This window comes from Canis lupus, chromosome 5 (assembly GCF_011100685.1).
Source record: "Canis lupus familiaris isolate Mischka breed German Shepherd chromosome 5, alternate assembly UU_Cfam_GSD_1.0, whole genome shotgun sequence".
Lineage (NCBI taxonomy): Eukaryota > Metazoa > Chordata > Mammalia > Carnivora > Canidae > Canis > Canis lupus.
Window position 1 is genome coordinate 76,852,050 of NC_049226.1, and position 9,716 is coordinate 76,861,765.

General features: G+C 61.5%; 2 protein-coding genes and 1 non-coding gene across 5 annotated transcripts; 1 reads left to right on the forward strand and 2 right to left on the reverse strand.

The window, feature by feature from the left end:
- The first annotated feature begins 1,538 nt into the window (after window positions 1-1,538).
- Window positions 1,539-6,573, forward strand: LOC610465 (RNA-binding Raly-like protein). 3 transcript variants are annotated; one of them, XM_038538342.1, is made up of 6 exons: window positions 1,548-1,849; window positions 4,458-4,511; window positions 4,595-4,740; window positions 4,876-5,013; window positions 5,349-5,461; window positions 6,366-6,573. In XM_038538342.1, exons 1-6 carry the CDS (start codon window positions 1,779-1,781, stop codon window positions 6,402-6,404), a joined length of 561 nt encoding a protein of 186 aa, XP_038394270.1. In that variant the 5' UTR covers window positions 1,548-1,778; the 3' UTR covers window positions 6,405-6,573. The 3 variants fall into 3 exon arrangements, with proteins under 3 accessions (XP_038394271.1, XP_038394270.1, XP_038394269.1); XM_038538341.1 differs by having other exon boundaries at window positions 1,549-1,849; window positions 4,592-4,740; XM_038538343.1 differs by lacking the exon at window positions 4,876-5,013 and having other exon boundaries at window positions 1,539-1,849; window positions 4,592-4,740.
- Window positions 3,178-3,248, reverse strand: TRNAG-GCC. Its single transcript has one exon. It is a non-coding gene; the product is annotated as a tRNA-Gly (tRNA).
- A 1,423-nt stretch (window positions 6,574-7,996) lies between the features above and the next one.
- EXOSC6 (exosome component 6) lies at window positions 7,997-9,309 on the reverse strand. The gene has a single exon (XM_038538340.1). It carries the CDS (start codon window positions 9,307-9,309, stop codon window positions 8,491-8,493), a length of 819 nt encoding a protein of 272 aa, XP_038394268.1. The 3' UTR covers window positions 7,997-8,490.
- Between the last annotated feature and the right edge of the window lie 407 nt (window positions 9,310-9,716).

Sequence of the window (9,716 nt, forward strand, 5' to 3'; positions counted from 1 at the left end):
GTATCTCATGAATAAATAAATAAAATCTTTAAAAAAAAAAAAAAAGGAGAGGGAGAAGCAAGCTCCCCTCTGAGCAGGGAGCCCCACACAGGGCTTGATCCCAGGACCTTGGGATCATGACTTGAGCCAAAGGCAGACGCTCAACTGACTGAGTCATGCAGGTGCCCCAGTAAATCTCTTTCTGCATGTAACTCCTTTGGTTCCGTTTCTCTAGAGAATCCTGACTAATACAGTCCCTGAATGGGGCTGGGGCTCAGCCATGACCCCAGGCTTGTCTACTCTGGGCTACAGGTGGCAGGTGCCCAGGAAGATGCCCATTACACATGTGGACATGGTTTGCCATTGATGGTGAACTTCCCAGATACTCCACTAGTCTGCTTGTGATAATTAGTCCATGGTTGGCAATTGGGTGGCCATTGAATCGTTTTTCCCATTTGACCTGTGATCAAGGCCCTGGGAGAATGATTTAAGTTTCTGCGTTCTCTCCTGTCTGGGCAATCACATCTCACTCAGTATTCTTATTTTTAGGGATAGTGATGATGGTTAGCCCAGAGAGAATGGCAAGCTTGTTTTAATGCTGTGCCTTCTATCTTGGACACAGCTAGCATTTCTAAGTGCCTGTGCTCTGCATGGTAGACATGGGTGTGACTTTTGCCCCCTCTGGATATTATGAATGTGAAAGTGACCACAAGTATAAAGATAAGCCAGAAGAAAAGACACAGAAAAGAAGACGAAGTGGAAGTGCAGGCATTTACCGTGGAGCACGGGCATTTGGGTGACGTGCCCTCGAGTAGATGAATCTGGCCCATGAATAGAAGAGAAAGGCCAAGGTGATAAATTGCCAACTTCCTCCCCATTGAACACTCGGTCTGGATCATCAGGGCCTTGGGGACACTGTGGCCAGTCTCCTGTTCCTCCCTGCAAGAGAGCACGTGCTGAGTAAGTGCTTTTGGCGTCTGTGTGGCACGAAGTCTTGAGGAAAAGGAGGGGGCTCACGTTTGTTACCATCTTGGCAGCCACAGTGGACCACGGATGATGATCACAGAGTTAGGAAGAAAGGGGTTGGGGTCAGGGAGGGGCCTCGAAGTCACAAGCAAAATTCTGGGGTCTGATCCAAACCCCAACAAAAAAACGGAATTGACTTAATGGACTTCCATTGCATATTCCGCAGACAACAGGCACCTGCTGAGTGCCAGGCCCTGAGCACCGAGTGTGGGGTCGGCTCCCTCTGCCAGGGGCGTAGAGCTGCTCTCTGGAGCCAACACCAAAGCAGAAGAGCCCAGAAGCTAGATCTGCCGTGACAGGTGCTCGGATGCTGCCTAACTGGCCGCCTCAGCCCTCCCCAGCGTGGGTCCCGCGGACTCTGGCTGCCCGCCCCCCCCCCCCCAGAGGCCGGTGGGCTGTGCGTTCCCCAGGCGTTCCCAGGCCAGCTGCTGGCTCCGCTTCCCGCTTAGAGCCACCCTGGCCACGCGGACGCGGCCACCCAGGGTTCGCCGCGGGCCGGCGGCGGGGGCCAGCAGGAGGCAGCGGGGGCAGGCAGAGGGCAGGAGCGGGGCACGCGGGACGGACGGACGGACGGACGCTGCCACAGGACTCAGGATCACCGGCATCTTCCCGCCTTCGGGCCGTCCCGGCCCCTCCCGGGCGGGCAGCGGGGCCAATTCCCACAGTGGGCTTGGGTAGGAAGGAGCCGGCCGGGCTGCCCCGCCGAGAGGCGCAGCCCCCGCCCGCCCTATCCCCTCGAGCTCCGCCCTGCTCTCGACTCTCCGGACTTGGACATGGCTGGAGAGCCCGGGCCGGGCCCTGCGCACCCGGGCCTCAAGCGGCCTCAGGGCACTGCCAGCCCCTGGTGAGTCTGCCGGTGGCCGCAGCGTGCAGGGGCGGGAGGCTGGCTGCTGGCTTGTCCTTGTCCGAGGCTCTGGGCTCCCCTGCCAGGGAGCGAGGCCCCCAGGAGGCCAGCTCAGGCCACCCACCGGGGCACCTGGAGGGCCCCTCTCTGGCGTCAGGTTTTGACTGCAGACGGAGGGAGATGACCCAGTTCGTTCCAAGGCCCCTGGTCACCCTGTCCGCCAGCACCATCCTGCTGACAGAGCCAGGGCGCCTGGGTCCCTCCCAGAGGACCTGCACCTGCACCTGCGGGATGCGTGGGGGGCGGGGGGGGGCGCGGTTTCCAGGTATAGATGTTTGGGAAGCAAATGGGGACTTTCCTGGATGAACTCCTGGCCCTTAACTTGGGAAACTTAAAGAAAATGTTCAGAAATCTTTAAACATTTTCAGAAAGGAGTTCGCCAAACTCTACCGGCCACTGTGCCATTTTCACAGGCGTCAGGGCAGTGCGCCCCCTGCGCCGGGCATCCGTGGCGGCCTCGCTCAGCTCCTGCCCCGCGGCGGGCATGCGGGGACTTCTCCCTCCCGGCGGAGGAGGCAGGACGCAGGGTTCGCTGTTAAGAACTGCACCGTATAAATGCCCTGGTACCGAGGCTTCCAGCTTCTTTGGGGTTCCACCTTGCTTCCTCTTCCTGGAAGGGAGTTGGTAGGGCTGGGCTAGGGCTGCTCCGAGAAGTCTCTGCGCCTCCTGCTTGACCTTGAGACGGATGAGGCCAAGTCACTCGTGCCAGCAGCCGCCCGAGGGCGTGTCACCGCCGTGTGCCCCCGTACCCCCGTGGGTGGCTTCTCCACTGCTTCTGTTTGGGGCTGATGAGTAGGTGTCTGCTCCTGGGGAACCCGTGGTCTTCTAAACTTGACCTCGGCCCACAGCACATTCTAAGGCTGCCTTCTAGTTCTCTTTTTGTGGGGAGCCGCGGCTCGCAGACTGTAACAAGTAGCGCAGACCAGGGACCAGATGCAGCTGCCCCCCTACGGGGAAAGAGGCAAAACCACAGGCTGATGACTGAGGGGTGGGGGGGCAGGCAGAGCAGAGCCCCCCTTCCTCAGGCCCGGAGGGACCCTCTGCGTGCAGCAAGCACCGCTGGGGGGTGCACGCCACCCAACACCTAACTCCCAGGGCCATCCTGCTGCCTCAACCCGCGCAGCTCCCCATCTGTGCTAAGCGGTCAGGGAAGTACCATTCCTGTACCATTAATTCCTGGCTACTTTAAAAAATCATTGTGGGGTGAGGTGGGGTGCAGGGTGCGGGTGGAATGGAAGGGAGAGGGGGAAAAGGAAAAACTTCACAGCTGCATTGGCCGGGAATCGAACCCGGGCCTCCCGCGTGGCAGGCGAGAATTCTACCACTGAACCACCAATGCTGCGCCGACAACAGCTCCGCTCCGGAGGCTCAGGAGCTCGGCCGCCGCCCGCGCCCGCGCCGGCCCCGCCCCCGCCCCGCCCCGCCCCGCGCCTGCTCCCGCCCCCGCCCCGCCCGCGGCCCCGGGGCCGGGAGCGTCTCCTCCGCGCGGTGGCGCCAGCGCTGCCTGCGTCCTGCACCCCCGCCGCGACCCCCGAGGGCTGGTGCGCCCCGCCCTGCCCCGCGCTCCTCTCCCCCAGGAAGGCCTCCCTCGCACCCCCGGAACCGGCATCCCTGCTGCTTCCAGGCCGCCCCTCCGGACCTCCTGGAGCCAGAGAGCGGGGCGGGGGCGGCCGGAACCGCCCCCGCAGGCCGGGCCTGGGGGGTGCAGGATACAGGGGAAGGGGCCCGAAGGTCGGCACTCAGACCCAGTGGCCCTCCAGGCCTCCCCCTCGCGGACTGGGCCTGAGCCGGGCGCGGGAGAGCGCAGCACCGGAAAGTTGTTCCAGAAACTGTACTGTCCGGCCCGCATCCCCTCTGCCACCCCTGATCACCCTTCCAGCCCCAGGCGCAGGCGGCACCTGAATGAAGCTCCTGCAGCTCTGTCCTGCCCAGGTCAGGACCCAGCTGTCCCTTTGCACCCATCTCCCCAGCCCTCCTAGGCACCGGTTCCCTCCCTGGAGATTCATGGCACATGAGAGAAGGGGCAGAGGCCTGGCAGGAGAGTCTGGGACCTTCCAAACTCCTCTCCTTTCCCAAAGCCTGGAGCAAAGAGGAAGGTGGCCTGGCCACAGCCCTAACCCTGCCTGGCCAGCCCTGCCAGTGCTGGGCGGCATCCTGGAGATCCCAATACAGGGATTAAAGGCTCTCACACCCCCACTGTGGCTTTGGGCCCTGACTTAACTCTTCCCTTTCATCCTTTGCCAGACTAAGATCCAGAAGGCCAGCTGTTCCTGGGTCGGGCAGAGGAAACTTTGGAGGGCCCCAAAGGCTGCAGACAATTGTCCCCCTCCTGTCACCTGGAGCCACCTGGAAGATGCCCCTATCGGAGGCCAGACATGGGGAAGCTGTGGTCTCCCAAGTGGCCTTGGTTAAGTCCCTAAGGGCACTTCCGGTGGAGAATCCTGGGGTTCTAAGGAAAAGTTGTATACCTCAGTTCTTCAGGTTAAACTGGGGTCTAGGCAGGGCCTCTGGCGGAGAATGACCCCTCCCCCATTTGGCTCTATTGCAGTACGAGTGATTATGACCTGGACCATAAGCTGTACAGGGAAGACGTCCCCTACAGGTAGGTGGTTCTTGTCCCCTCGGTCCTCTGGGGAAACAAGTGGAGCTGGTAAGCCTGACTCCCTCTCTGTCCTGTCCCAGTAGGGTGTATGAATGCCAAAGGATCCCTCCACTCATCAACCGCGTGCCTGTCAGGATCCGGAGGACCCAGGTGGGCATGGGGGTCAAAAGCAGCTTCCGTCTTCACACGGGCCCCAGGAAGAGCCACCTGCCCCGGGAGCAAATAAAGCGTGAGTGAGGGGGCACAGCCCTCAGCAGGGCTGGGGAAGAGCTGGGCAGACCTTAGCGGTGAGGGCTGGTGGGAGCCCTGGCAGCAGCGCCGTCTGCGCCTGGTGGGACACCAGCTCTGGCCCCTCTCCAAACAGTCCCGACTGAGGAGCTGCACTCCATCAGGGGGGAGCTGAGTCAGATCAAAGCCCAAGTGGACCGTCTATTGGAGAATCTGGAGCACATGGGCCAGCAGAGGGACCAGCTTCCAACTGGGGGCCCGGGACACACTCCCAGTAAGTTCCAGCTTTTCCCACTGCAGAGGGTGCCAGGGGGTGGCACCTGGGGTCCTGCCCTGGGCTGTCTGCAGGGCTCCTTCCTGCCCTCCCAGGGTGTACTCTCTCCCACTCCCTCTGCTTGTTCCCGTGGCTTGAAGACCTCATGGCTTCTGGGTTGTTCTATGAGCCCACCCACTCAGCAGCTACCTAGAGGCAGAGCTGTGTCCCAGCCCATGCCCATCTTGTCCTTTTAAGCCCTAGGAACCGTTGATCAGTGCTGGGCACCAAGTGGCCTCTCTCAGATCAGCTGGGGCCTCCAAACCTGGCCTTTAACTGTGACTCTCCCCACACAGGGTCAGAGGACAGTGAAGAAAACAGAGGTCCAGAACTCCAGCAGGAGCCCCAGGGCCAGAAGGCCCATCCAGAAGCAGACAGCTCTGAGGACAGCACAGACCCAAAGGAGGCAGTGAGTGGCCTGGCACCTCCCCCATCCTCACCCTCCTTGCGTTTGGGTCCTTGTGGCTTCCCTGTGAACAAGGGAGAGACTCAGGTTTGTGCAGGAGCCCACAGTGGTGGCTGAGGGGACACAGGACTTCTGCCACATGCAATTCCCAGAAGATGGCCCTGCACTGCTTTTTATTCCCTCTCATCTCGGGCTTGACGGCTCAGCTGGACTAGGGGCTAGTTCTGGGCTGAAATACAATCATGTCCTGGAAGCTGGGAGGCGGGCTTTGAGCACTGCAGAATGTCACAGGTGTGCCTCATGGTCCCAGACCCCTTGCCAGAGGCCCCAGAATCGGTTAAAACTGGCCTTTTTCCTGGCCCTGCTCCCACACATTGTGGTGTACCATGCTCCCCAGGGAAGCTGGAGCTCATGGACCTTCCTGGACGGAAAACATCCAAACCAGGATGTGATGGTCTGATGATAGCCCTTTGGGTAGCATTCAAGGGCCCCAGTGTTCCCTGCCCTACCACATTCTCCTCCCTTCTTGATAATCCGTGAGGTGGGCCAAGCCCCATGTGTTTGGGCCACCTCTGCAAGGTCCAGGATGCTGAGGGCCTGGCAGGAACAAGCTTCCCTTCCTCCACCTGTCTGGCTCCGCCCCCTGGACTGCTGGGCTCCGCAAAGTCCTTACTGCTGTCCAGGCCTGAGTCACATCTGGGAAAATATTGGGCTGGATGAAGGGACTGCTTTGGTGGTTCTGGGTTCCCAGGCCTCAGGAAGAATCTAGAGTAGCACTGAGCGGGCAAACCTGCCGAGAAAGAGACACGGGGTTGAGGGGAGATGTTGGCAGACAGGCTTCCCTTTCCTAGCCATGCCATGCCTCTCGGCCCTCCTGGCCAGAGTCCTGTTTCTCTATTTCCTACAGGTGAAGAATCCTGCATCGGACCAGGAGGGCAGCCAGTAGAATGGTGGAACCCCTCTGGGCTCCTTCCTGGATGGCTCCCTTCCTTGCCTCGTGTGGGTTTTTGAAGGCCTCCTGGAGGTGCCTGTGCAGCCCGAAGCCACCCTTCTGGAAGGAGTGCAGTGAAGTGGGGGCCTGGCTCAGCCAAACTAGCCATGAAGCTTCTCCGTAATGGTGGCTTTTGGAGGTCATGTTTTCCGATGATACGGGCTGAGGGTGGCCTGCAGCTGCCTAGCATAAGCCTCCCATCCTCATGAAGCTGAGGCCGTCTTGCAAGGGGCCCCAGGTCCCCCTGGGTACACATCAGCCCCCAGTGACCACAGGTACCGTAGTGGCTGCTCCCCACTCCGAAGGGCCCTGCCAGTTCTGAGTAGGCAGCCAGCACAGTTCCCTCCAGCCACAGTGGCATACCGGAAACCCTCATGTTCCTACGGTCCCCCTTCCAGTCTGCACCTGGGCTTTCAGCTCCTCAGTGTGCCCCACATAATCCCCTTTGGTTCCAGACTCCCCATCCACCCTGTAAAGCCATCCTTCAGAATAGGGACATCATTTTTATGTTCTGCTCCTGTCTAGTCTCTTGCTAGTGTGATACTATGTGTTTCAGATCTGCTCTGGAAATAGTATTGTATCAAAAGGGAGAAAATGCACATTTTCCCCCCTTTTGGGGGTCAGGGGTTCTTGGTAGGGTCATCAAGCCTCATTCTGGTCTTTGGGCTGCCTCAGGCCAGGCCTTCCTGGAGAAGCTGAGCAGGCCCCTGCATCACAGAAGTTCAGCAGTTCCTACTCAGCCAGGGCACAGAAGAGGGGACCAGGCTTCCCTGCCTTCTTCCAATTCAGACCTGAGCACAAACCCACAGAGCTCATGAGCCACATAGGGAAGATCCTGCTCTTGTGGTCACTCAGGCCAGTTCTCCATATGGAATGATGGCCAGGCCACATCTGACTTCCCAACAACCAGCAGCTCTTACTCCTGGAAGTTCATCTGCCCTTTCCCAGGAGGCAAGACTGGACCAGGGGCACCAAATAATAAAGCCAACCTGGTGCAGCACCTGGGCTCAGTCGGTTAGGCATCAGATTCTGATTTTGGCTCAGGTCATGATCTCAGGATCATGAGATCAAGCCCAGCATCAGGCTCTGCGCTCAACATGGAGTCTGTGTGGAATTTTCTCTCTTCTTCCCCACTGTCAACCCCCTTGCATGCCTCTAAATTAAAAAAAAAAAAAAAAAAAAGGCAGCCTGGACCCCTACTTCTTAGCAGCAGTGGGGGAGGCCTCTAGCTTCCACCCAGAGCCAAACCCCTTCCACCTACCCAAACCTGAGCTGTGGTCTTGCCCAGCACCAAACCAGAGGCCACAGAGTACACCCAGAGTGCTCCTGGGCCCACACAACCTTCCCTACTGTTGTCACCTTGGCAATGGCCAACTCTGCTACTCTAGGGGCACCTTCACCTCCTTCAAAGCACATTTCCCCACACCAACTCCTGCACCTCCTTTAGTTTCAGCCAGTCTTTTCTGCTTATGTTGGTCTAAGGAACAGGACACATTTAAGACAATGCTGTCCCCAACCCCTTGACACCAGGAGTCGACTACAGGGCACAAAAGAACCTTGTTCTTTTAAATTCACTACCGAGATGAACCACGATAGACTTTTCCAGATATAAAGGAGTTTGTTTTAGCTCAGATGTAAATGAGAAGGCACAGCCCCCTTGTCCATTCTCTCAAAAGCAGCCCAAGTCTATAGAAGGGAGTCACTAGCTGGCCTGCACAGGGTCCATCCCTTACAACAGTTCCAAGTCCCGTCCTCCAGATGAGTCCAGCTGAAGTCCTTCCCAACCTGGGAGGCAAGCTGCATTCGCAAGTTTCTTCACCTGGGTCGTAGCTGGGAAGCACCTGCTCAAGTAGAAACGTTTCTTTAACAGAAGTCTCTCAAGAGCCGTCCCAACACAGCCGTCCGGCGCTGTGCACGCCCCGTCGGATCCTCTCCCGCCCGGAGTTCTCCGCGCCGCGCAGTCTGGCAGCGGACGGCAAGGGTCCTTCGGGGGACGGGGGCAGCTCGGTCCTCGGCGTCCGTGGTCGCTCGGGCTCCCGGCTCAGGACGGCGCGGCGGCGCCCCTCCGACGGGCCGCCCGCACCAGGCACTGCTGCAGCACGGGGTAGAGGCGCTGGCAGCCCTCCAGGCCCAGACGCACCGCCTCGGCCCAGCTCTCGGGCGGGCCGCCCTCCCCGCTGCCCAGCAGCCCGGCCACCTGGTTGAGCACCGGCATGAGCGCCACGGTGAGGCCGGCGGCGGCGCGCTCCTCCTCGAGGCGCGTGGGGTCCAGCAGCCAGGTGGGCGCGGGTTCCGGCGTGCGGCTCAGGCCGCAGCCCACCACCAGGTCGTACATCTCGACCCCCGCGTCGGCCAGGGCGAGCGCGGCGGCCGTGAGCGCGGCGGCCAGCGCCGAGCCGCCGTCCTCGAGCAGCAGCGCCGACACCTCGAGCTGCGCGCGCGGGTAGCGGCCCAGGCGCACCGCCGGCTCGAGCGCCTCCTGCAGGGCCAGCGCCAGCTCGCGCTCCTCCCCGCCGCCCGGGGGCGCGCGGCGCCGGCGGCCGGCGAAGGGCGCGCGGCGGAAGTCGCAGAGCAGGCGGCCGCGCAGCGCGGCCGGGGCCTCGCCGCCCGCTCCGGCCGGGCCGCCGCCGCGCTCGCTGCCCTCAGCCTGGCGCGGGCCGGACACGGCGCACAGCACCTTGGTGCCGCCCGCCTCCAGGTAGGCCGAGCCCTTGGCTTGGCTCAGGAGCCCGGCGCGCGCGTACACGGGCCGCAGCCGCGTCGGGTCGCGGGCCGCGGGCGCCTCGTCCTCGTCGGCCGCGTACAGCTGCGGCGGCTGCGACTCCTCGGGCCCGCGGATTCGGCGGTGGTCCCCGGGCATGGCGGCGCCTGGCGTGCGAGCCGCTTCCGCCCGTCCCCTCGGCCCCGGCGCCGGCGCTTCCGCCCGCTTAAAGCCGCGCGCCCGCGCGAGGGCTGTCGGGATAGCGGCGGCCGGCGCCGCCCCGCCCCCTGCCGTCCCGGAGGAACCACAGCCGAGCCGCGGGGCCGCCGCGGGGCCGCCGGGAGGTCCCTGGCCGAGGGGGTGGGCCGACGGGGGGACCGGGCCGGCCTGCCTGAACGCTAGCCTCTCGGGCCAGCGCAACCCCAGGGCGCACATCTGCGTCCTTTCACTTGTAAAGGTTGAAATTATTTTGCACTTACACGTGTGACCATCTCCTACGTGTTCCCGTCTTGCCCAAGACATGGTCATTCCTCAGTGCCCTGGCAGGAGTAACGCTTGTTGAATGG

Bases quoted from the DNA above. Each gene is read 5' to 3' on its own strand.
- LOC610465 (XM_038538341.1), top strand. From the start codon at position 1,779: ATGGCTGGAGAGCCCGGGCCGGGCCCTGCGCACCCGGGCCTCAAGCGG. The intron at 1,850-4,457 runs GTGAGTCTGCCG...GCTCTATTGCAG, and splicing joins CAGGGCACTGCCAGCCCCTG to TACGAGTGATTATGACCTGG. The intron at 4,512-4,591 runs GTAGGTGGTTCT...GTCCTGTCCCAG, and splicing joins AGGGAAGACGTCCCCTACAG to TAGGGTGTATGAATGCCAAA.
- EXOSC6 (XM_038538340.1), bottom strand. From the start codon at position 9,309: ATGCCCGGGGACCACCGCCGAATCCGCGGGCCCGAGGAGTCGCAGCCG.